Genomic DNA, 27575 nt, shown 5'->3' with positions numbered 1-27575 from the left:
TGCATCTGGCACCACAAGCAAACTCGGACCCTATTACATATGCCCCTAAATGCCTAACATGGATCAACAAGAGGTGTCCAAACTTAATTTCTAATTACCCTAAAACGTTCCACCCATCAATGTGATCCCGGAGTATTCAGATGCAGATCAGTCACACAGTAAATGTCTAAGTGGAGTGGACACACATACACATTTTCAGTCTGGTGATTCGATTTTTTTTAACCCTTAGAATACCTAAGTGGATCACTGTAATATATATATATATATATATATATATATATATATATATATATTTTTTTTTTTTTTTTTTTTTTTCCAGGTTACTGTGAATTCTAACACATTTTTTACACATTTTGCAACCAGGACTGGTCCAAAAGCCGGGTGCTGTTTCTTTAGATACAGGGGGACCTCACACATGCCCCCCCCCCCTGTAGTTTCAGAACCAGGACCAGCTCACTCTTGTTTAAAAAAATGTTTAACCAATTCAACACATTTACACAGATCACTGATCGGTTCATAGTTCTATACACAGTTTGCTCAATTCACCGGTGTGTAATTTGGCCAATGGTGTATTTGGTCGAAAATCAAATGTCTTTGGTAATTTTCCAGCATTGAAAGCACCTTGTTGTTTGCAAACTTGGACAAACACTGGTCTTATTAATTGTACCCCTTCATTTGTATTACATAAAGTCGAGAAACCGTGAAAACATGTTGTGCTGTTTAGATGTCGTATTTTATTTTATAGCCAACTTTCTTATGAATGATTGGCCATTGTGCATTTTGCAACAGTTTTGCTCTACAGTATAATGACATAAAAGTATGTGGCATGGGAGACATTGCATCAATGCAAACATTAGATAGGATAGATATGGGTGTACCCACTGGCGAAAGTGATCAACTTACACAGGAGGTTTTAACTGAATCCTGATGTAGGAGTTGGGAAAAACAGAAGGAATGCCTTTTGCTGGTGCACCTAAGAAAAAAATGAGACTCATAATACATAACGTTTATTGGGTTTATATAAAAAAAAAATTTGCAAAATAAAACCAAACATACAACAATCACAACATTAATAAAAAAGGGGAGGATGTTCCCCTGACTCAGTGTGACCCCCGATCACCTCTACCCTCTATGTATGAGTGTTTTTAATACGGTGTGCAACCAAATGAGAGTGAATGCTCTCTATTGGAAAAGACTTGCGGTACTAAATCATATGCAAATCATCTAAAGTCTCTCAAATCCGTATTAGATACATTTAAGGGCTAACTTTTATGCCTCGAATTGTATCATTCAGAGAGACAGGCTTGTCGGACCAGGGTAGAGCATGCATTAAACCCGGGCAATCCCGTTATGGTGCAGTCGTCAGCCCCTGGAACCGCTATCGTCTCTTATAACTGAGCGCTGGTGAACTATGTGTGAGGTGTGCAAACATACACTTGCCTCGTTCACCCAGCTGGCTCAGATTACGCTAAGTCTGGCGCCAGACTTGCGTCTTGGTCACGGAGTGAACCGGTAACCGTGGTTACGCAGCGGTACAGATCAAAATGATAACATTGTATGTGGGGAGGGGAAGAGGGGGTTTACAACACACTGAGTGTGTTAAGTCGGTCAGCGTACGCTTCGCAATGAACGCTTCCTCAGGACCACCCGGCGGGCGCCCGGAAGCTCCTTTTATTAAACCTATCTAATGCATATTCATGAGATGATTGGGGGTGTGTATTCTGGCATCCAGATCATTGGTCAGACATTATGACACGTATGTTTCATTGACCCGTGTCAGTTCATGATTTGTAGGTAACGTAAATAGCATTACAATCTTCAAACATTTGACGAAAAGTGCAACCAGGACAAGGAAAGAAGAATAATAAGGTATAAGGGAGTAGATAAGTTTTCTCTTCACTATGATTGTATTTGTCGACACATCGACACATTGTTAATGTATGGTGTTCGTAGTCTCAATAGACACCATACATTAACAACGTGTCGATGTGTTGACAAATACAATCAGGACATTTGTACATCCTTGTACATCAGGATGCAGTTAAAACCTCCTGTGTAAGTTGATCACTTTCGCCAGTGGGTACACCCATATCTATCCTACAGTATCTATTGTACCTCTAAGCTTGTGGTGAAAGCTGTTTTGGTGTCACCCTGGGCTGAAAGTGTTTTGCGCTGTGGTCAAATCATAGATTTATTCCTACTATGCAATGCAAACATTGGCAAAACTATTCCTGCTTATGTCAGCGATGCAAACCTTGCTGCAGTCTTAACGATGTGTCATGTTATTAATTAGTCTCAGCAGTGCCTATAGTACAGGTATGTCATAGTCATGTAACCTATTGGAAAAACCATTTCAATTGTATGTGTTCATCTGCAGCATAAAGGTGCCCACACACACTAGAAAGATCTGCGAACTTAAGGCCCCCATACATTGTGCGATTTGGGCACGATTTCACCTGTATGAATCGGCCCATGAAATCGGCCCAAATCGCATATGTTGACATCCCCTCCGACTCGATGCGCGGTCCCTTGCGCATCGGATCAGAGTCGTAAGATTTAGCAGATTTGCTAAATCTTATGTGCTGCCCGGAGCCGTGCGGGGGACTGCAGCTGGTGGGGGACCTACTAGGAGGGAGCAGCGCAGGGAGCCGGGCAGGAGGAAGCCGCTACCGACAGCAGGGGGGCGGCGCAGGGAACTTCAATAAAAGCACTTCAATAAAAAAAAGCCCATAGAAACAAATAGGAAGCCATCGATTGGCTGAGACCTCTTTCAGCCAAACAGCGATTGGCTGAGACCTCTCTCAGCCAAACAATGGCTTTCTTATCGTTTCTATGGGCTTTTTTTTTCTTTTAAAGTGCTCCTCTGATGCTGCTCCCGCCGGCAGTGTCTTCTCCTGTTTGGCTAACTGCGCCCCCCCTGCTCCCACTGAGGGCAGTGGCTTCCTGTCTGGCTTCCTGCTCCGCCCCCCCCCCATGCCCGGCTCTCTGGTCGCGGGCATCCCGACGCTGCCATTCCCCGCTCCCATTGTCCCTGCAGCACCCTGGGAGTTGCATGTGATAAATCGCATGTGATTTATCACATGCAAAACTTGGCACATGAAGTGCCATCGCATGTGATCCCTCCCGGGGAGCTGCTGGGACAATCAGGTCCTTAGGACAAATCAGACTAATGTATGGAGGTCTTAAGCTGTGTACATAAATTAGCCTTCAAATCTTTTGTCCGTCCTGGACAAAAGATTTCCGGCAAGCGCTCATCTTCCCCAAAGATTTATCTTAAGATCCATCGTGTGTTCCTATTTATCTATTGCTAAATCTTCTGCTATTTCATGCACCGTGTAAGATCAGTAGATTTAGGAAAATATGAAGCGGTAGGAATCGGCCGATCGGCAACAAAATCGTTCTAGTGCGTGGGCACCTTAAGCCTGACTAACCTTATTGTTTACTGATTATATCCCTAGGGCCAGGAATATCTGCCCCCTACTGACCAATGTTGTGGAACTTGCAAACAAATATATTGTGTATATGTAACTCCAAGTGGGACTATTCATTTACTGGAGGTACAGTACATTGGCATCTTTTGTTGTTGTTGTTGTACCATTTTAATTAATTGGTTCTGTTCTCCTCACTGAGCAGTATTCAATGCTCCACCCATCGTCATACCTCCTGCTCGCCCTATTAAACACGTCAGCTAATCGCCGCCCCTGATGGTGAGCATTGACCAATGCGGCGATACGTGGAGTAAATGGCTCCATTTATAAGCATTGATCAAATATTGCAAGGAAATGCTGAAAAACACAAATTAGCCTAAAAAAAAAGTTTCCAAATCAGCAGACTGCTAATGCTGTGTATATCTCCTCAAAGTTGCATAGAAGAGGTTAATCATGGGTAATAACTGAGGGGAATCATGGGTTGATGTGACCCACGCCTCTGTGTCTGTTTTTGGGGGAACCGAGTGCCACCATTTGGAAGTATATATATATATATATATATATATATATATATATATATATATATATATATATATATATATATATATAGATATAGATAGAGAGAGAGAGCGAGCAAAGTACTGACACTCCCCTGCAATACACAGTCCAACTGCGCCCGGTGCCTTCCTTACCTTGCAGGCAGCAAGGAAAGTACACAGATTTAGGGCCAGATTCTCTAAGCTTCAAAAGTGATCAAATGGAGAGTGATAAACAGCCAGCCAATCAGCTCCTGTTAGACATTTTTCAAACACTGTCTGTGACATAGCAGGTAGGAGCTGATTGGCTGGCTGTTTATCACTCTCCATTTTATCACTTTTAAAGCTTAGAGAATCTGGCCTAGAAGCTGGCGGCACTCGTCAGCGACTTGCAAATAACGACACAAGAGACTGTTGTTCTTATCAACGTTTCAAAGGTATATTCACCTTTTTCATCAGAATGTTAGCCGAACAGTTGAGGTCTGGCTGCACTGGAGAAATCCCCTTTCTATTACAGTATACTGTATACAAGAGTTCTTTGTGGAAACGCTACTTTTCTCCAGTAGTAACGCCCTGGGATTAATTTACTAACATGGGAGTACTACTGAAGATGGGACATTGCCCATAGCAACCAATCAGATTCTGTTTCTTATTTATTTGGCACCAGTGGCATGTCCCCCTGGACAGAGGCAGGTGGTACCTGGGCCAGGCAGCGGGGATCCGGGAAGTGCCACAGCGGGGTCTGTAAAGTGCTGTGGAGGCAGCGGGGTCCCTGTGGCAGATGGGCAGGCAGCTGGGTCCCTGCGGCAGATGGGCAGTCAGCGGCTGGGTCCCTGCCCGATCCCGCTGCCTGCCACTCACCCGCCTTTTCCGCAGCAGTGCTGGTGTGGTGGCCCCTGATGCGTGGAGCACCGCCCCTGTCATCCCCGTTAATCCAGCACTGGTGCAATGTGTGTGGTGCACATGGGCCCCTGAGTCCCAGGCGCTGCTACCGCTACAGATATCGCCCGAAAAATTGCCATTTTTCTGAAGTTCTATGCATATGCAGTAGGGTCTGAGCACTCTAGTGCTCCGACTCCTGCAGTGCGGTGCTGGTGCCGGCAGAGAGGAGGGCACTGCAGGTGGGGACAATATAACATGTGCAGAGAGAGTTAGATTTGGGTGGGTGGGGGGATGTTCAAACTAAAATCTAAATTGCAGTGTAAATATAAAGCAGAAACTATTTACCCTGCACAGAAAAAAATAACTCACCCAAATCTAACTGTCTGCACATGTTACATTTGCCCCACCTGCAGTGCACATGGTTCTGTCCATATGCAAAAATTGCAGCCTTGCTAACCCGTCTGGCCCCATATCCAGCACATTACTTCACTAAGGGCCATTGGGTGTAGTAGATTTGTATTCTGTATATACTGTACCAGAGTTATCTAACGGCATACATTTGTCCCGACTCCTAATCTCTTTTTCTGTTTCTCCTTTGAAGGCTGGAAAAAACTTTACAAGTGATGATAAGTGTACATCCTATACTTGCACCAATCTAAATAATGCATTAATCACAATGGAAAAACAACAGACTTGCCTGTATAATAGTCAAATGGACTGTGCATTCGTAAGTTACAGTATACTGAAATATTGAAAGCAACCTTTATATCCCCTTAATGCCAATATTAAAGCTCATACTGTATGTTATATTATAATAAAATTATTTACTAAAATTATTTTACAGCTACACAAATGAACTGTTTATGAATTAAAGGGATGTGTTGAAAACACCAGTAGTCGGGTTCTCAGATGTTTGTTGTCCATTGCTACTACTGTACAATGGACATTATATCAAGCCTTCCAGAAATAAGACACCGTGCTTCTATTGAGGACCAATACATCTTGGACACTTACCCCACAAGCACAATTGGATGGACATTCCACCGGTCTACAGGACAACAAACAAACATCTAAGGATTCCAGTTTTTTGGGCACTGTCCACCATCTCCTCTAGGGGTTTACTGATAATTATACTAATACCAGGGAAATTTGAATGAACATTATTCCAAGATCAAGGGTATTATAGAAACAGACAAAGCCTTCACTTGATTAAGAACAGGAGTCAATTGAGGTGCTATTTTATGCAGTGTTGCATGTAACTTTTATGTATACATTTATATTTACTAGTCGATCAAATCATATTATACCGTTTCATTTTGGGCACAGCTCCACCTTTTATCGGTATATTCTGTTTTTCTCTAGCAGCAATCTCGGGCAGAACCTCCAGGCCCTCACCCTTGGCCCTTTTTTTTTTAGATTTTTCCTAAAATCATTAGTCAGTAATTACTCATCTTCTGAAACTGTGTCTTCTCTATCCAGCATAGAGTCTTAGATCTTTGGCAGCAGGGTGTAAAGAATGTGTGTGTGATGGTTTTATAAGTATGTATGTGTGCGCATGTTTGTGTGTGACACCTTCCCCCCCCCCCCCCCGTGGGTGTAACACCCCCTTCCTGTGTGAGTGTATCCATGTATCTATGTATACCTGCCCTTGAAGGCGACAGCATGAAGAGCTACATCTCCCAGTAGCCCCCAAGATTCCCGGCAGTCACTTCCCCAGTGGGAAAATGGCTGAGAGACCACCAGAAGCCACGAAACCACCATAGACCACTTAAGTCGGCTGAAGAGGTGAGTATATTTTTTTCCTTTTTTTTTTTTTTTTAAATTCACTAACCCAACTCTACCAGTTAAATACCCCCATCTCTAACTTGTGTCTTCAACAGAAAAGCAATTGATTATTATTATAATTTTATTTATAAGGCGACAAGTGTTTCGCAGCGCCGTACAAAGGGACAGTACAGGGAGACAAAACTTGGCATAACATAGAATAAATAACAAAAATAGAGTAAAAATAAAGAGCGCCACAGTTCAATGCACATTACAGCTTAAATATAAGTAGTGAGGACTCAATCAACATACTATAAGAGGCTTGAGGCCAATGATGGAGATGAGTATGTGGACGGAGATAATCACTGAGTGTTTGAGTATAGGAGAGCTGTGAGTGAAATGTGAAGAGAAGAGGGCTTTGACAACAGGAGGGAAGAGGGCCCTGCTCGGAGGAGTTTACAATCTAGTAATCTATCCCTTTTTTCAGAAAATAATTGTGACCCCACACTGCATTTCTAACAAAAAAATAATCCGTAGTAACAAAATAGCCTCTTGGTCCAAGAGTCTTGGATAGACAAATATGTTCTCTTGTGAAAATGGCTGTATTAGGACGTAAACAATACACCTTTTTTTTTTCCATTCTGACAAAAAGTGCTAAAGGTTTGCCTGGATACTGTAAATTAATAGATGCTTCCATCCCTTCAATTGCAAATTTTTACATTTTGAGTTGATGCAACTTCACTTGTGAACCTCAGTTTATGGAAAACAGAAAGAAAAACATGTAAAATATTCATCAGAATAAATTAAACCAATAAATGTCCTTTGTTTTCCAAAAGGATAAAACTTTTGAAAAGATTCCCGGTCAATGTTGTGGAAATTGTGTCACCCATTCATGCCTGTATACCGATGACAATGGAATGGTTTATACTTTGCAGGTAGGCTTTGAGTATTATTTAATTATGATACAAGTTTTTAGGCTAAGTGGTAGAATACATGCACATGTAAATTAATTATCTTGTAAATTAAGCTTTCAATTATTAGATTTAGTTTAAGGCTTTGTAGATGGCCCTGGCTTTGACAGAAATATTTAGAGTACAAGAAATGGGCGTACACAGAACCTTATTCAGGTCCGTTCGCAAAGGCCGTTCATTCGAACAGGGACCAATGTTGTGTTTCTGCGCATGTGCATATGCAGGGCGTGCACCCACTGCGAATAGTCGGATCGCTGGGTGCATGCACCCAGGATAGCGGGCGGGGGGCAGAGAGGGGCGGCACCATTAGCATATGAGAACGCCTAGTGTTTCATGGGCGTTCCCATGAGAACGCTGGGCATCTCATGCTAATCAGGCAGTGATGTGGGTGCCAGGGGTAGGCAGCTGACATCACCAGATGTCAGCTGTCTGCTCACTTCCTTCTGAACGTGCATGCATATGTAAGGGTGCCTCAAAGTACCCTTACATATGTGTGCACGTTTCACATCATTCGATGGCTACCTACCACCTTCAAGTTACTTGGAAGGGGCCGATTTCACACTCGCCAAGCCGTTCGCTCTAGAGGGGGTGGGTGGGGTGGACAATGGGCCGGAGCAGATAACCGCCCATGAAAATGCTGGGTGTTCCCCTGGGAATGCAGGTGGGCCAATGCCTGCTCAGGGTGGGCAGCTTACATCACATGACATCAGCACCCGCCCCCTTTTCGGCCATTTACGGCTGAAGTAAAAGTGGGTTTTCACTGATTTTTATTTCCGAAAGGGAGAGAATCATTGACCATCAAGTGATTTCTCTCCACGTCGGCCAATTGTGAGGGGATGTGTTCTTGGACACATCCCCTTTCATGTTACTGAGGGGCGGGGGGGGGGCGCATTCATAAGGGCGGAGGGTGGCGCTTACTTGCTTGCTAGGCAGTAAGTGTACTCTGCCTTGCGAGCAGGTCTGAATCAGGCCCTATGTGTCACCCCAGAAAGTGTATAATTGTAATTTCATGTTTATTTAAAAATATTGTTAAAGTTAATAATATATACATGAGTGCCAATATGCATGCAAAAAGGTTGTTTTAATAAATGTATTCAATATAAACTCCCTCACAGAGGGATCTATAAAGAGTAATCGCCTCTCATAGAGGAAAATGGTCCGACTTTATACAGTCTTGGCCCGGGAACTGACAGACACGAGACCGAGGATTAAAATCCTTGTCCCTGAACTGGAGGTGCACTTGTGCTGCCGGGAGAGGAGTAAACAGGGCAGGCGGTCAGAGCTGAGGTAACTGTGCAGAGAGCGAGAGTGCGCTGTCAGGTGGAGGCGGAGCACAGCCATTAATTACCGGGTAATCGCAAATCCAGGTCTCTACTTTCCATTGACGAGATCTTTCTGAGACCTCCAGGGTGGGCTGTGGTGTCAACACTCCAGGGCGTCGCTGACAGAGAGGAGAGGCGTGGCCAGGACAGCAGAGAAGCGAGCTTTGAGCCGAGAAAAACCTAATGCCAGATGCATCACGCTTCAAAAAGTGATAAACTGGAGAGTGATAAATAACCAGCCAATCAGCTCCTACCTGTCATATTTCAAACCGAGCCTGTAAAATGATAGTTAGGAGCTGTTTTTTTGTCACTCTCCATTTTATCACTTTTTGAAGCTTGATACATCTGGTCCATACAGAGATATACTTTATTTCCCCTCTGAGATAGAGAGAGGGATAGTGTACTTGCATACTTGCCTACCCTCCCAAAATGGCTGGGAGGCTCCGGAAAATTGAGTCCTACTCCCGGCTCCCCGCATGTCCACAACCCCCATAGAGGGAGAATAGAATAAGTGGCGAGGGCAGCTCGCCACCAAGTCTGCAGCGTGGTGAGCTCAGCTCAGCAGCGTGGTGAGCTCCTGTGAAATCAGCTGCCTGCCCTCGCATACCATTGGGAATGCCCAGTGTTTTCATGGCGATGCCCAAAAGACACTGGGCGTTTCCATGGGTGAACCCCATTCCCACAGCCATATGGCCCCACTGCGCCCGCAACAAACGGCCCGGCAAGTGTGTTGCTCGCCAAGGCCGTTTGGTGCCTTGGTCTGCATCTGCGCAAATACACGCTTACCCCCAAAGCCGAATTCACCCATTCCGAGGAAACCAGAATCAGGGCCCTAGTTACGAGGAATCCCTGGAGCCCCCAAGCAGAAATCCAAAGAACAAAAAGATTGCAGCTGAATATTGGATATTTAATAATGAACACTGAAAACACAGGATATATTCTGAAAACACGGTAGGTACAAAACAGCAACAGGTATCAGAGCTCACCAAGCATCATACTGGGTATGGTAATGCAAAGCACAGGCTGGATAGCAAAGCATAGACTGCAGTGCAGTACATCAGCTGTAGTGAGAGACTCAGGATGCAGGGCAGAACATCAGCAGAAGTCCAGGGCATGAGCTGAAGAGCTAAACAGAGGGTGGAAACACTACCTCCAACACCAGGAACAGACAAACAATGACTAGCTATAAGTGCTGATATCAGACCAGCGGCAAACGCAGGATTTCTACAGGGGGGTTTCAAATTTAGTCCACAATCTCGCACTGCAACACTGGAGCAATGCGGCAGTCTGGGGGAGCTGTAGATGAACCAAGTAACGATCCCTGGACATTAATGTACACATTGGTCTTTTTATACACTGGATACTGTATTGAATACAGTATCAATATCTAACACTAGATGGTCTATAGTACTGGCTATATCAAACATTTATATAAAATAAATAAGTGTTCAAGAAAAAGTTAAATATACAATTATAACAAAAACAAACATAATAGAACTAGTACTGCACTTTCTAAGCTCACATTCTTCCATCTCGTGGTAAGGTTCCTTTCTCTACTTTCTGGTAGCTGCTCTTTGGTCTACTGCACTGATTAAGGACTCAATCCACACACAGGAAATTTGTTAGAAGCTGCTACCACTGTTCATGTGCAGCAGCTGTCCTCTGTCCCTTATACTGCATAATATTGCTATTGTTGTCATCATTTTAACCATTTGCCCCCCCCCCCCCACCTGCATTTACCTATGCAGACAGACTAAAAAGGCAGCTCACAGGTTTCCACAGTAAGCTGATTACCTCAGTCACCAGGCACCTGACCCCCCCCCCCAGCATTTACCTATGCAGACAGACTAAAAAGGCAGCTCACAGGTTTCCACAGTAAGCTGATTACCTCAGTCACCAGGCACCTGACCCCCCCCCCCCCCCCCCAGAGTCTAGAGTCAGAACACCAAGTCCAAAGGTGCCTGATGACCCCTAGTGGTGGGACAAGAACATAACAAAACATTAAAGTATTTGCTTTAGAGAAAATTAAACTTGTTACATTGATATAATACAAGGGTTGGGATCATATGGTCGACCACAGGAAGGTTGACATTCATTCGGTTGACCACTGAAGGTTGACAGGCCTTAGGTCGACACTCCAAAAAGGTCGACATGTGTTAATTGATTATTTGCCCTCCGCTCGCACACAGCAGTGTGGGTGGGGGGCATGGCGCGGCGGGCCATGGTCACGCCCATGTGAACGCTCAGTGTTTCATGGGCATTCCAATGGAAATTCGCCTGTGATGCAGGTGCGGGGGGCAGGCAGCTGGGGAAATCGCAATTGAATGATTTCGCCACCTGCATGCAAAGTGCGAATGGATGTTTATGCATGCATGCGGCGGGTGTTCATGCGGGCAGCGTTTTTAATGACTCGCAAACCTGCGCGTCAACTAGAATCACCCCCTAAGTTTACTTCCACAGATTTGTTTTAAATGCACTGTGATAAAACTAGGAACCCAATAGTCACAAAATGTAAAACGCAAGAATTCCTCAATGTACAGTATAAAGAACCTTAAAAACACAGTTTAGTCATTGGCAACACAAATAGCAGGTACTGTAATACACAGCCCCGCCGCCCAGAAACTGAGACGCGCGTGCGCGTGAGCTGCACGCACTTCTTAAGGTGCGTACACAAAGGGGCGAGCGACCATATTGCCCGCAATGGGAGTGTGCACCGGCAATATATCGCCGGGTGCGCGCTCCCGTTTTTGCCCCTGTGGTGATCGCTGGTCGCAGGAACATGCTCCTGCGACCAGCTGATTACCACTGCCGGGCTCCACCCGGCAGTTTCTTTTTCATCAGCGACCATCTCTGGTCGCTGATGTAAAGTAGAAACTGAGCAATATATTGCTCAGCCATATATTGCTCAGCAATATATGGCTGAGCAATATATCTCCCCCGTGTGTACACAGCATCAGTCAGATGTAGTGCCAGGCTGCTGGCGGATCGCCAGCGGAGACAGTCTGGCGATTCGCCAGCAAGAGGGAGCCCGGCTCCATCTGTAGCTTGGCTTTAGAAAAACACACCCTTGCGTATCTAGCTATACCTAGGGGTGACACATCCTGTGTGGCTCCGACAACCAATTCTCTCACTGTAATACACATGCAAGAAATACAGTACAATTTTGACAGTTTAGCTGTACATGGTTGGTATTCGCAGTACAATCCAGCCTCAACCTGTTTTGTCCAATTGCAAAGGCTTCATTCCCTTCTTAACCCTTTTAGTGCCAAGTGAATTTGTCAAAATAGGTGTGAAAATTACCAAGCAAACAATTTTATTCATCATAATGACCTGTAATTACCTTATATAGGAAATAGAATATTTTTTACACAACATTATTTATTTGAATTTATATAACAAATGTGAGAGCGACTCTGGCATTTTAGTGGACATTTTGACCATCTCTCACAGAGATGATGGCTCTCAAAGGGTTAGATCTACTGTGAAAATCAGGGATTAGAAAACTGTGTCCCTGAGAAAATGACAGATGTATATTTACAGTACATGTGAACTGCTGTATGACAAATTAACGGATTGTATTATGTAAAGTACTGTATTATGATACATTTTTTGCGAAATCGTCAATTTAAATGTACGTTTTATTTGAATATTTAAAGTAGGTTGTCAATATTGAAGAAGAATTTGTTATCTAACATCTTATTTACAACCATCCAATGCAATAGAACTATATTAAATACAACTACAAACAATTAAAAAGGGCGTCCCTTTTAGATTTAAATGTGTAACAAGAGATCGTTTAGGGGGAGCAGCCAACTCCTTTCTCTGATTTTGGTGCAGGATAAAGGTATTGGTTACTTTGATTTTTACTTCAGATTGGGGGTTTCACTGATCCTGTTAGAATAACATATATTGTTTTTGCTACTTTGTCTTTTTATTCTAATCAGGTGAATAAAAAAGTGCAAAAACTTTGCTTATCCTATACCTGTAAAGAGATAGATGGAACATTTACTACCATAGTTATAAAGGAAATCTGTGAAAACCCAAGTGCTGATAACTGTTCTAAGGTAATTTTACAATACAGTTTAGCATTAAATGAAATATCGATAATATATATATATATATATATATATATATATATATATATGAGAGAGAGAGAGGTTTTTACACATGTCGTTTGTGGGAAGCTGTTGTCCTTAATATTGCCATGTTTTAACTTCCTTCCTTCCTCTCTCATTTTCCCTGCAATTTCCTTCCTTCCTTTCACTCTCAATATCCGCTGCAATTTCCTTCCCTTTCTCCTTTCTATCTTAGTTCCCACAGCAATTTTCATTCTTCCTTCCTTCCTTTCGCTCTCACTTCCCCTTATAATTTGCTTCCTTCCTTTTCTATGTCACTTCCCCATGCACTTTCCTTACTTCCTTTTCTTCTTTCTTTCTCACATCCCCCTGTAATTTCCTTTCTTCCCTTTCTCCTTTCTATCTCACTTCCCCTGCAATTTCCATCTTCCTTTTCTCTTTTATCTCCCTCACTTCCCCCTTTCATTTCCTTCCCTCCTTTTCTCCTTTCTATCTTACTTCCCCCTGCAATTCCTTCCTTCCTTTTCGCCATTCTCTTTCTCTCACTTTCTCTTGCAATTTACTTCCTTTTCTCTTTTCTTTCTGACTTTCTCTTGCAATTTCCTTCCTTCCTTTTCTCATTTCTCTCTCTCACTTCCCACTGTAGTTCCCTTTCTTCGTTTTTTCCTTACTCTGTCACTTCCTGCTCCAATTTCTGCTTTTCTTCCCTTTATACCCATGTTTTCCATATAACTTTCTCATTCTTTTATGCATTAAAAAAAAAAAAAAATTCCCACTCTCTCAAATAGCTAAAGTGAGCAGAGCAAGCAGCTGTAAAGGGTGATAATGTGCTTGGTGGTATAGTAGTACCACAAATCAATCTAGTTCTCCCTTGTGCCATTTTAAAGTCACTTAGATCATTAGGCTTGTTTATGTTGATGTTTTTCCGAAACATTAACCATTCACTTGCTGACCAATATATCCAGGACCGCCAACAGGGGGGTGCCGAGGTACAGCTGTCCCAGGCCCAGGCCTCTGGAGGGGCCCTGGGCAGCTGCCCACAGTGGCACGGCACCCCCCCCCCCCCCCCCGCACCCGTACAATGCATTCTCCACCCGGCGGCCAGGCACGCACAATACACAGTGCAACCTGCAGAGCACCGAGCCTAGGATACCGAGGGGCTCGGCTCTCTGCAGGCTGCAGTGTGTAGTGAGTACTCCGAGTCCCAACTCTTGATATGAAGAAGGGAGAAGATGCTGTGCTGCCGCTGCTTGAGCCTAGGAGATGTTGCACAGCCGACACCATTGGTAAGTAATAGTAATTTGGGGGGAGGCGGGGTGCAGGTGCACAAGGGGGGGATGCCGGCACGCGCGAGGGGGGGGGTGCCGCTGGTGGCCCGGGCAGATGCCATTAAGATAATCTATATCTATCTATCTAAATATAAATAAAAAATATATGTGCAGCACTTTATCCATAAAGAGGAAGAAGTCCTGAGCATATATTGTTTAACCTATTTTTTTGTAACATAACAAAATGCGGAAAAAGTAAAGCTCTGTGAATACACTCTGGATGCACTGTGTGTGTGTGTGTGTATTACTTTGTTAATCTGCTGTATTTAACCTCTATGTATTATTTTCAGACTGAGATGTATATTTATTTCTCCGATCGCTGTTGTGGACGTTGTGTACAGATATCATGCTTAGTTACATTACCTAATGGACTAAATACAACTTTGCAGGTATGTATGTAACCCATTGGAATAAATAGGTTGTTAGGAGCAGCAGCTCCTACCTGCGAGGGTCTAGGTTAGTCTCTTCCGGTCTCCGTCGCAGGATCTCTGCTGGACCCTCCCGCCGGGTCTCCACCGGTGCCCACTGCCTGTGTCCCAGCTCCTGTACAATACAGTTGTCAGGCGCCGGGGCCTGTGCTGAGGTGAATTTTTTCTGTGGGGGCTGCAGTCCATTATAGCATATGCTATAAAGGACCATTTTTGTTATGCTGAAATATCTGTAGGATCTGATATTTAATAAAACACAAATTGACACACAGGTAAACCATTAACGGGATTAACAACACCAGCACACAGGAATTTCTACCAGATATTGATAAAACCCGGAGAGTGTTACCGAAGAAATAATAACACACAGGGGGGCGGGATGCTCTATACCAGAAATGCGGTAAAAACCCTGTTATCTGGGTTTTTACTGCATTTCTGTATTCTCTAACCCCCCTCCGCAGTGTCAGCGCTGCGGAGGGAATCGCCAGCAAAAGCTGGGCTTCTTACCGCAGTGCTGTGTGAGGGATCCATCACGGATCCCTCCCAGCATGCCCCCCGCCATCCCCGTCACTCTGCGCATGCACAGACGGACTCCCGGGTCTCAGACCCGAAGTCCAGCACCGTGGTCAGATCGCAATGGACAGCTCTTATCGCAAGAGCTGTCCCTTGCGTTAATAATCGCATATGTTAGAGCATATGCGATTATTAACAATGTAGTATCTGGCGAAGGGGGGCATTAGAGTGCTGTGGATGTTAGAACATCGCACCCATGGATTGATTTTAAATCTTTAATATTTCTATACTTGTTTTTCTTTTCTTACTATTCTATACATGATTTTATATTATATTTTGCTTTATTAGCCATAATATAGGGCACTTTCGGAAGATTAAAAAGATAGGGTTAATATACCCTTAATATGCCCTTACTATTTGTGATGTGAAACTCAAGGATTTATTTTAAGAATAACATATGAATAAAGTCTAGATTTGAATTATCTAATCTGTGGAGGGATGACTCGTCCCTATGGACTGATTTCCCTGCTTTCTTTGAATTAATTCTACATATTTGAAACCACTGGACAGCACCAACTGAAATTGACACCTTTTGATTTACACAGATTTGGAAAATATATATCTCTCCTTACTATATTTCAAAACTATAACCCCGGTGCCGGAATCTCCTCATTTATATATGGATATTGAGAGAGGTAGATATAAAGACAGAGATTGGAGGTAGCAGCAGATAGGGGGAGGGTGGTAAAGTTTGTGGGTTAAAAACTGTCACAGCTCAAAGTGAAAGTAAAAACTGTCACATCTCAAAGTGAAAGTACATAGTAGAGGGGGGGTTTAATCTAGTATTTTATTTGAGGGTAGTAACTAATTAATGCTTTTTAATTTTCTCTAAGGAAGGGGAAATGATGTCTCCAGACTCATGTGTATCTTATGCATGTATCCGAGGAGAGAATGGAAATCTTTTTACTGTTACAACAAACAGAACCTGTGAGGAAATATATCCAGAGGACTGTGAATCTGTAAGTACTTAGCCACAAAAGAGTGATCATGCCTCATATACACTGCTCTGTTTCTTTCTATTAGAGTGTACAGAAATCAAGCTTCAGCACACCATGCTCCAATGAGCAAATACATCACAAGTGGACACTCACGGGTGTCACCATCGGAGGGGATGGAACCAAAATGCTGAATCCTCCACATTAATAAGAGCAGACCAATTAGTGTGACATTATCCTGCCACAACCTGTAGATGAAAAAGAAACCAGCATTGCAGGCAAAAGTCTCTGGTTAAGCCCAGTATCTACGAGGATGCTAAGAACACCCCAGGAGCATACGTCCCAACTGTCCTGATTTTCAAAGGACAGTCCCATTTTTTTGGTACACTCCCGCATCCCGCGGTGGGGGGGGGGGCAGGTGGGAGTCCCCTCTGCATGCGCACAGCGTGTATTCCGTGACCCTTTGGGCATGGCCATGGCGAGCTGCCAAGATTCCTAGCTAGAGCGGCACATGCTGCGCACTATGCTGATAGCGTAGCTTAAGGCAGTCTGGCAAGATGCCAATATTCCTAGATGGAGCGTCCTTGCGCTGCCGCTGTGAAACTAAAAGTACCGCAATAAGCAACAGAGAAGCAGTGGGTTATGAGGAGAGGAGAATGCCTTAGAGAGGCAGAAGGTGACAGGAGAGAGAGTGTGATGGGGAGAGAGAGATGTACTGTAGGGGGAGAAGTAGAGGGTGAAGCAGTGTGTAATGGGAAGAGGCAATGGATGATGCCAGAATAGTTGTGACAGGTGAAGGCAGTTGTGAATGTCAGGGAATTGGTGATGTGGAAGAAAGTAAGTGATGTCAGGGGGAGGCAGTGGGTGATTAGAAGAGGCATAGAGGAGGAGGGGCAGTGGGTAACAGGGAGATAATAGGTGACAGGTGGATATGGTTACTGGCAGTGGGGGATAATAGGAGTCACTGGGTGACAGAGAGGCAGGAGATGGCCATGGGATGCATTGGGTGGCAGAGGGAGGCAATGTGAGGTGGTGGAGAAGTGGAAGAAGCAATGGATTACTGGAAGAGACAGTGGGTGATTAGAAGAGGCAATGTGTGACAATGGACAGCAGAGATTGACAGGAGAACAAGCATGTGAAGCTGACATACCAGTGCGCACATGACAATGTCAACTACAAACTCCAGATATTCATTTACTGGGAGCAAGAGCTGCCTCTTTTTCAGCACCATTGGAAATGAGACTCCTCCTAGGTGTAGCACTGCCCCCTAATTCAGCACCCACAGCTGTCGCCCACAGAGCAGCACATACTTGCCGAGTCCAAAGGAGTCAGCGGCAGCAGAGCATATTCCAAGTGACCTGGGTCCTAGAGGGAAATTTACTGGGAGATGGGAGTTCTATTTCAGATGGGATGTTGCTATGGGCAACCAATCTGATTCTATTATCTTCTGGAAGGTGCTAAATATATAAGAAGTAGATTCTGATTGGTTGCCCAGAGCAACATCACATGTGAAATAGAACACCCATCTTAGTAAATATCCCCTCTGTTGCTGCTGGATCCAGTTGCTTCTTTTCAATATGAAAAACAAAAATACAGATGTATACCTGTGCAAATTAACCTATGTCCATATATTCTTGAATATTTTTAGCACATATAGTCAAAGTAAAGTTGATTAATCACTGTTAGCTTCAATGTGGAATTGCAGAAGATACTGTTGTTATTATTATAAAAGGTAAATAGGATTATTATTATTATTATAATTTTATTTATAAGGCGCCACAAGTGTTTCGCAGCGCCGTACAAAGGAACAATACAGGGAGACAAAACTTGGCATAACATTGAATAAATAACAAAAATACAGTACAAATAAAGAGCACCACAGTTCAATACACATTACAGCTTAAATGTAAGTAGTGAGGACCCAATCAACATACAACTAGAGGCTTGAGGCCAATGATGGAGATGAGTATGAAGATGGTCACTGAGTGTTGGAGTAAAGGAGAGCTGTGAGTGAAATGTGAAGAGAAGTGGGCTTTGACAACAGAAGGGAAGAGGGCCCTACTCGGAGGAGCTTACAATCTAGTAGGAAGGGGAGACAGACAGATTACAAGAGGTGCAAGCGAGGGGGTGGTGGTTAGATAGCAGGATGTAAACAGGCAAGGGGTCGGAGAATCAGCTGGTTTATGCAGTGGAAGGGTACGCTTTGATGAATAGGTGAGTTTTCAGTGCCCGTTTGAAGCTTTGCGGAAGGATCTCACACTTTTTCTATTTCTCAAACAGGGTACTATTGAAATGACTGAAAGTGGCTGTTGTCTAACATGCAAAGGTAAGTAGTCCCTTTAAAATATCCCCATAGTCTACACAACGTACTGTAGATATAAATTAGGGAAAGCCTTACTCATTAGTTGGCTTACCATATAATTGGAAAAGGACACAGCAAAAACAAGACGAGAGGGTGTGGCTCAGAGCGGAGATTGGAACAGTTTATATAGAATGCATTATAGTGGTTGGTATAGTTGGCGAACAGTATCGCTAAGATATCATTCCAGGCAAATAATATATTGCATCCTGATTGCTGGGCTGCAATTTAGCAGGTCGGCTTACAGTACTATTGACTAACCGTGCATGCATAAAGATCATAGCCTGCAAGCGCAACGCCATCCAGCAATAAAATCCTGATTTATTTTTTTTAAATTGCAAACCATTTGCAAGTTGATTGACAGAAAGTCGGCATTTGTGGGTGTCACTTGACCGTTGGCAGGTAGCGTGCATATCTTTTCGGTGACTCAGATTTGTGGCACCCTTGTATGGGCATCTGGTGACATCAGCTGCCCTCCCCCGGCACCAGCGTCACGTCCAATTACCATGGGAACACCCAGCATTTTCAAGGGAATGCCCAAGAAATGCTGGGCGATCCCATGGGCACGACCCATGCCTGCCGCCCAACACCTCCCATCTACACTGCTCCTTCGAACGGGCTGGCAACTATGCAAGTCGCCGTGTCCGTACGTACAGGTTGCAGGCACATGCGCATGAGTGGGCAATCACCATCGCTCACCATTGTGAATTTGCCATGGCATCAATCAGAATGACCTCCACAGTATGTACCCAGCTTAAGAAAACATGTAATGGTTTGAATGCTGAGAGACCATTCAAGAGAGAGACTGATTGAGCAAAACAAAGAATTCCAAGTGTGAAGCAACACAGGAGACATGTTGTAACCTGAGGCGGGGCCGCCATCAGGGGGTAACATACTGTAGGACAAGTGTCCCATGTTACCTGGGCCCAGGCCGCTCTGCCAGGCCACTGATTCTCTGGCTGCTGATGCTGCTCATCGGAGCCATTTCATAGCGGTCACCTGCTGCCGCCACCCGCCGCTCACACACAGCACCTCTAGCGTCTGAGGAGGGGAAGTGCCCAGGCCAGCGCTACCCAGAAGTGTATATTCAGGAGGTGTGGGATGGAAAATTCAACTGCTCAAATGTAGCAGTTATTAGCCTAGTCCCCAATCTCCAGCCAGTCCCACAGGATCAATGCGCAGAGATCCAGCTCCTGTCCAGGTCCTTCAGACAACTCTCCAATGGCAGCATTTTAACAACATATCGAAAGTGTAAAAGTACAGTATTTGCTGCAGCGTAGACAGTGCAGACAGATGCTAGAGGTGCTCCTTTACCTCAAGCCTCTGACAGGGAGGGGAGCGCCCAGTGCTTCTCGTAAGTGAAGATTCTGGGAGCGCTGGCATGCACTACATTATGCACCCCTGGGCAATGAGCAAGTAACTCCCATTGGCAATGAGAATGTATTCCCCCCATGGTAGCAAGCATGCAACTCCCCTTGGCAACAAACACGTATTCCCCCATGGCAATGAGCATGTATTCCCACATGGCTGCGAGCATGAATTTCTCCCTGGCAGTGAGCATTTTATCCCCCCCCATAGCAATGAATATAAAACCCCTGGGAAGAAGCATGTAACCCACCCAGGCAATGAGCATGTAACCACTGGCAACAAGCATGTAACTTCTGGCAACAAAAATAACTTCTGGCAACAAAAATTTAGCAGTTATGTGGCAAACTATGTAATTGGCATTACAGGGCATGGCATAATATATAATGGGAACTACGGTGTGTGGCATAATATATAATGGCATTACGGTGTGTGGCATAATATGTAATGGGCATTACGTTGTGGTCAATATATAATGAGCATTACGGCGTGACAAAGCAAAATGGGTATAACGGTGTACGTAATCCTGGTGCAGTGTGTCTAATTTTTGTTCAAATCAAATTGATGGCGCTGTCCGTGAGGTGCCGACTAGTGGGTTGTGTGCAAAATATCTGACTACTATATTTTGTGTAACAATTGGTGGGGGCCCTGCCTATTTTTACTAAAAGCACTTGCGATCTTGACTATGTGCTATTTGGCCTATAGCCAAATATACAGTATGGATATCATTCTTTTTGATTCACCCTGTTGCGAATTTCCAACTGGGACCGATGGTGAAAGCCATATTTGCTTATGTGCATGCCTTTTGTGTGGGCGCCCTCAGAGACTTGCATAGGCTCCGAGGCGCTCGCAGTAGGGGGGAGCATGCAGGAGGCATGCATTTCCTGGGTGTATCCATGAAAACACTGTGTTCACAACACTGAGCTTCCCCATGTGAACGGGGTGGCTTCCTGCTTTCCGGGGGCGGGAAGCTGATATCGCCACATGTCAGCTGCCCGCCCCTGTGTAGCAGGGCGTCGTAAAACTGAGACACCAGAGAGTGACTTAGATTTATGAACAATAAAGAAATCATTGGATGGTCGGCAACCATCGAATGATTTCGGTCCCTCACACAAGGCTGCGAATGGATGTTTATGCAAATCATCCATTCGCATGACTGCGGGGACATTCGCCATTGAGCTAGGAGGCGGGCGTTCATGCGATTGCCATTTAGTTGGCTTGCAAAGCAACAAAATGTCTGCTTTGCGAGTCAACCAGAATGACCTCCTATGTGACATAGTTATTATTATCTAGCCTGCACAGTCTATTTTTACTTGTGATACCGGCCTTGTGGGGCCACGCAAGCAGTAAAAACACTGCGATTTTGGCTAACTTTTTTATGATTTTGACCATATAGTCAATATCATAAGCCAGAATCGCACTGTGCGCATGCACCTTTGGAACTAACAATTTAGCATCACCTTCCAATTGGGTTTTGGTTGCTGGATGCGATACAGTTGTTAAGATTAAGCTAAAGTTCATGAAAAGGCAAATAAAACAAGAGTCATATAAGCACCAACAAGAAAAACTTTGCTCATGCAAAGCTCAGTGTTCCGTAAATGTCATGTTATGGTGCCCATATACCTTTGAGATGTAGTGAAGAATTATACAATTCTGATAAATCAAAGCGACAAATTGCATGGATCCCACGCCAATCACATGTGTCACCTGACGCGATGCACGGGCATGTTGTTCAAATCTTACATCTCCAGACTGATAGAACTTTCTGCTTATGTGGTCTGTGCAGCTAAATAATTGGATGCTCTTTTTATGTATATATCGTATGTTAACATACAGTACCTCCCAAATTTTTAATCCTTTGAAGAGGGACACAAAAAGAAAAAAACGCCCCCATTTTCGCCTCCTGTGCTCAGCTGCATAGACACATTCCCTTCAGGATGGGGGGACTCTCAACTGCCCCAACTTAGCTGAAGTTGTGTGGGTATATAGGGGTACTTCACAAGTACAGATGTAGCCAGCCTCTTGCTTGCCGGGGCGGGCGAAACTATTGCCAGCCCCCACCAGCCACCAGCTCCCGCCAGTGGGCACGCGTGCACAAGACGCTCCTGCGCTCTGTGGCCATGGAGCTCCCCACCGCCATTTGCCTCCTCCCCCCGTTGGTCCCCATTTGGCGCCCCTACCCGCCCCCCCAACCCTCTCCGAAGCGGAGATGGGCAGGGACCCGCTGACCAGCCGCCGAGAGACTGGGACGTGCGTGCGCGTGAGACGCACGAGCGTCCCAGTTTAATGGAGTCCCTGTCTGCCGGTGCTCTCCAAAGGGGATGTTCTGGTGGGCGCTGGGCAAGGCCGCTCCATCTATAGTTCTGGATTGAAGAATTAATGCCAGTAATTAGCATACACCCCACATATTGGTGGGAATATAGTATTGGATGTTCCAGTATAATCACCAGCGGGAGATGGATATTACTCAATAAGGTCCATCTGTTGTTGTCTGTTGATTAGTCTGTTGAGAAGTCCTCACAAAAGTTGGTGGTGAAATGGAAACAATGTGTAAAAAGAGTCCTCCTTAGATAGGTGCTGGTTTGGAACTGCTGATATAGGTGGTGACATTGTATATGCTCAAAGCGTTTCAATGTGGCAAACCCATATCTTCCTCAGAAGCTGTTCCAGCTGTTTCACCACCATCTTATGTTGAAGGCCAGTCTCACTGGACCTAAAGGAAATTACATTTGTTTGAATATAATAGCTTGAACAGTGAGTGGTGATGATGATAATACTTTTTGCAACAACGTTTGAGTTTGGCTAATTACTGATCACTGATGGTTCTTCAACAATCACATTCATCATTTTATCAGTTGTTAGAACTTTCTGCTACCAGTATGTGGAAAGTTGCCTTTAAGGAAACTGAGGGTGAGATTTAATAGGATGAGAGATTCAGAAAGTGAGAGATTTGGTGAGAAATCTCCAGTTTTTTTTAAAGTGGCAATCATTTACACTGCAAAACCAGTTTGATTTTGAAGTGTATATGATTACCACTTTAAAAAAACTGGAGATTTCTCACCAAATCTCTCACTTTCTGAATATCTCATCCTATTAAATCTCACCCTGATTTTTTTTCTTGCATGTACACCATACTGTATTACAGTGTTTGTGAGGTTGATAAAAAAAAGTATATACTGTAGTAATTTAAGTCATTTAGTTCCTCTATTAATAAAGGTAATGATTATATCTTCTTTCTAGCTCCCAAGAATTGCAGCCGTTTATTCAAAACAATTGTCCTTAAGAGCGATGATTGTACAGCTACTACATCTGTTCCATATTGTGATGGATACTGCAGTAGTGAAACAAAGTATGTAACTATTTTAGTATCTATTTATGTAAATGTTTGACTTCTGAAAGCAGTTTGTATAATGATATTCTTTGTAGATATTATTTGTCATTTACAGTATCATGAGAAAGGTCCAAAACTTTAGAAAGAAAAAGTCAAAATTAGAAGTTAATTTCCTAAGTAGAAATAAATGATCCACCAAGCGGAGACCTCCAGGGTTCCCATATTTGGGACCAAGGTACAGATGGAGCGCACTGCATCCAGCAGGGGTCATGTGGTTGGATCACCAACCGCCAGCTGCCGGAAGGGCGTGTCATGCGCGCGTGTCTCCTTACAACGGAGCTCCTAATAAGTCTCCCTCCCTGAAGAGGAGACTGACAGGGTTCGCCTCCCCTGCCGCCCGGAAACTGGGACGCACGTGAGTGTGGGACACTCACGTGTCCCAGTCAGATGGAGTGACATCTCGCCAGTGGGGGCATTCTGGCGAGCCCCGGCGCTGGCTGAGAGGCGCTTCATCTGTAGTTCAGAAAATACTCACCTCTTGTCTAAACGCACGGGGCCAAATGTAGTAAAATGCAATTTGTATGCTAAAATCGCAGTTTTTCAGAAAATCACACATATAGGGCCTTATTTTGGTTCACTCTTAGAGGCAAATTCCTTCTTAGATGGGTAAAACCATGTGCGCTGCAGGGGGGCAAATGTAACATGTGCAGAGAGAATTAGATTTGGGTAAGTATTTTGTTTCTGTGCAGGGAAAATACTGGCTGCTTTATTTCTACACTGCAATATATATCTCACTTTGAAGAAAAACCCCACCCAAATCTAATTCTATCTGCACATGTTATATCTGCCCCACCTGCAGTGCACATGGTTTTGTCCATCTAAGAAGGATTTTGCCTCTAAGAGTGAACCAAAATAAGGCCCATAGTAACGTGCGAATTGCGGTAAAATTTGCACTTTTTTATCTGTCGAAAAAATTGCACATTCAAAATTGCATTCAGATGTTTTCTCATAGAAAACATAAAAATTGCAAATGTAATAGGGTGCGGAATGTGAAATCACACCCTAAACATGAATCACGAAATAAATAGGCCAGTTCCAGTCTGGCGAGTTTGACAGAACCATGCACAGATCAATGTGTTAAAGTTAAAATAAAATAAAAAATGGCATAGGGTCCGCCTAAGGATAACCAGCTCTGGGCTCATTGAGGTGGTTCTAGTTCCCCAAATATGGGAGTAAAAAAAGTGGGGATCCTCTGTATTTAAGAAACCAACACCAGACTCTTGGACCAGACCTGGTTCTAAAAATACAGGGGACAAAAAGACTGGGGGTCCCCCATATTTTTGAACCAGCACCAGGCTCCAACAGCTAGCGGTTATGGCACAGCTGGGGGTCATTTTTTATGCAAGGTCACCTGGCCGAGCACTGACTACCGTGGCTGGTCAACCCTGGATGAGGTACCTGGGGGAGTGGGAACCCCCAATACAGGGTCCTAACCAGGCTTCAGTTCAGTGCTGAAGCCCGCTACCCCTGGGCTGTCGGTGGCGGACTGATATTTGTGGTGTAAAAAAAATAGAATTATAAAATGCATTGGTTTTCACAGTAGAACTGCAAATCCCAGAAGGCCTCCCCCGTATGCGGTGACATGAAGAACCACAATTTCCAGCATGCAAGGCATTAATTGACCCACTTGTAATATCTACTGTGAAAACAATGTAAAAAAAATCGAGAGACAAACACAGAAAAGTTTAACTTTAATACACACGGATACACATACAAACATACTTATCCTATCCACGTTCCTTCAACAGAGCGGCTCCGCTCCCATACAAGACACAGAGATTCCCACTGATCTCCATCACAGGGACTTCACTTAGCCATGATTGATTCTAAACATTTTCAAGAAGATGCCTACAGCCAATCAGGGCACAGCTTAGGCCTTCTCAGACCTACCAGCTACGGTAGACATGGTTCGGCCGGGAGACCTTGTATAAAAAGTGTTCCCTGACTGTGGCATGACACCGCTGGCTGTTGGAGTGCTGGTTTCGAAATATGGGGACCACAAGTCTTTTGGTCCACCATATTTTGGGAACCATGACCGGTCCAAGAGCCCGGTGCTGGTTTCTTAAACATGAGAAATCCCCACTGTTTTTTTGCCTCTGTATTTGGGGAACCAGGACCAGCTTAATAAGCCTGGTGCTATTTATGCTGGGGGGGGGACCCCACGCCATTTTTTTTATATATATAGAACAAAAATCCACATACTCCCACTACTAAAAATTCGCACATTCTTGATCCAAAAAAACCCGCACATTACCATTAATAAAAATTGCTAGAAACTGTAAGTGATTTCTGACATTGTCTAAAAATTCACACTCTATTACATACAGTATATGTGCGAATTTCAGGAAAACACAGCACGTTTCACATGAGCCATATCGTGCAATTTTATTGCTGTCTAAAAAACATGAGCAAGTGCCCCATGTGCATAATTAAGTCTTATTCTTTTATATGGTACTATATGGACTGGAATGAACAAAGCCGTGATTGGGAAAATTATTATTTTAAAAACCCTATTTTTACATTTAGTTATTGTGGAAAGAAAAAAGATCACTTGGTTAAATAATGAAGTCTTTAACAGCTTGAACTAATGCCCCAATTGTCAATGCAAATATACAGTATCTACTAACTCAATCTAATACTATAGCTATGTCTAATCATAAATCTTACCAGTACGCAATCGGGGTCCTGGCAGTCACAATCCCGATACCAAAATCCAGACTGCTGTGCGAGCCACCGTACCTGCAGTGTGGCAACTGGGATACCGCTGTGAGGATTGTGACCGCCAGGATCCCGGCTGCCGGCAAATCATACTCAACCCTTCTTACCATATTAATCACTACAGAGCAGACCAAACCTATCCAAAGCTAAATGTAACCGAAGCACCATTTATTTTATCAGTATCTTCCTTCTATACCCCCAACAAGACAAGTTTTGACATGACAAATGATGCAAATAATTTGACCCCACATCTATCAGGGCCCCACCACTACCCCACACCTTCCACTTCCTGAGTCAGTCTGTGCTTCCACTAAACAAATTATTTGCCACAATGGTGTTGGTGCACCAAGTGTGATAAATATTAATATTATAAGACAATTGGCTTGATTTAGGGATACACAAACTAATCTGATGGTTATTGATATGTGCAATTGAAGGATCAGCACTGCACATGTATAGATCAGGAGCTGTGACAATGTTCGTAGTACCCTCATATGCCAAAGCATAATTGTCATGCTGTGGGCATTTGCACAGGCTGTAATGGTGATCAAATTCTGAAAATTGGGGTCTGTGAGTCTCCAGTATCTACATCTTCCAAGGGTTTGTCTACTATTTATTCTAATGCTGTTTTTCTACTCTTGTGTGTACAAGCCTTTGGGGGGGTATTTAATCTAGGGTCATGACTGTCGGGCTGGCCCGAAAGCCCTGACCCTGTCCCATTCTCGGACAGCTCGACTTGAAATCGGCAGGCGAGATTCAATGTCCCGCCTGCCGATCGGTGAGAAGGGGGCGTGGCTGCAAGATACGGACGTGGATCATTGAGCCATGGCCAGGAGCTCGACAATCCACAGCCGTTCTCGGCAAAACAAGCCTGACTGCTTCTAAAGTCAGGCTTGTTTTGCCGAAAAGCCTCTTCATTGCTGTCGGGGAAGACAGCATTGTATAGGCTCCCACCGCTATTTCCGATGAAGGGAATAGCGGCGGAGGATTGAATATCCCCCTAAGCCTTCATTTTATGGGCTTTAAAAGTGAATATACATTTACATTGTATAGTGGAACATTTAAATATATTGAATAACACATATAATTTTAAGGTTAGAAAATGCGGTTATTAAATGATTGAATTTTTTTTTCCCATTAGTGTCGGTTCGTCAACAATCTATCCAGGGACTACAGAGTGCATGTGCTGTGAAATGTTGAAATCCCATAAAAAAAATGTGAATCTTTATTGTAATAATGGAACCCAGGTTCCGTATGAATATGAATATATTGATAGCTGCGACTGTATCAACCTGCAATGTCTTGATTCTGTCCCTGTATAAATGACCAAACTTATCGATAAATAAACCTACTGTATGTGTTTCTGAAGCTGTATATATAATATACTAGCTTTGCAATATCCTGAAAATGTCAAGAATACCCATCTACCTATTGCGTATAATAAGAGAAATCTACTGTGTACCTAGGGTGCAATTTAATAGGATGAGAGATTCAGAAAG

General features: G+C 43.9%; 1 protein-coding gene across 1 annotated transcript in view; it reads left to right on the top strand.

The window, feature by feature from the left end:
* Positions 1-27575, top strand: part of LOC146046280 (hemocytin-like) — a 137924-nt gene extending 110349 nt beyond the window's left edge. The window contains exons 18-26 of the mRNA XM_083165532.1: positions 3459-3557; positions 5448-5573; positions 7447-7545; positions 12848-12967; positions 14598-14696; positions 16142-16267; positions 18524-18569; positions 23208-23316; positions 27218-27575. Coding sequence (XP_083021658.1) covers positions 3459-3557; positions 5448-5573; positions 7447-7545; positions 12848-12967; positions 14598-14696; positions 16142-16267; positions 18524-18569; positions 23208-23316; positions 27218-27398 — 1005 coding nt within the window. The 3' untranslated portion in view covers positions 27399-27575. The remainder of the gene's footprint in view (positions 1-3458; positions 3558-5447; positions 5574-7446; positions 7546-12847; positions 12968-14597; positions 14697-16141; positions 16268-18523; positions 18570-23207; positions 23317-27217) is intronic.

Source organism: Crinia signifera, chromosome 11, assembly GCF_055691185.1.
Source record: "Crinia signifera chromosome 11, ASM5569118v1, whole genome shotgun sequence".
NCBI lineage: Eukaryota > Metazoa > Chordata > Amphibia > Anura > Myobatrachidae > Crinia > Crinia signifera.
The sequence above is the reverse complement of the archived record's forward strand: the minus strand, read 5'-3'. Positions and strand labels throughout refer to the sequence as shown.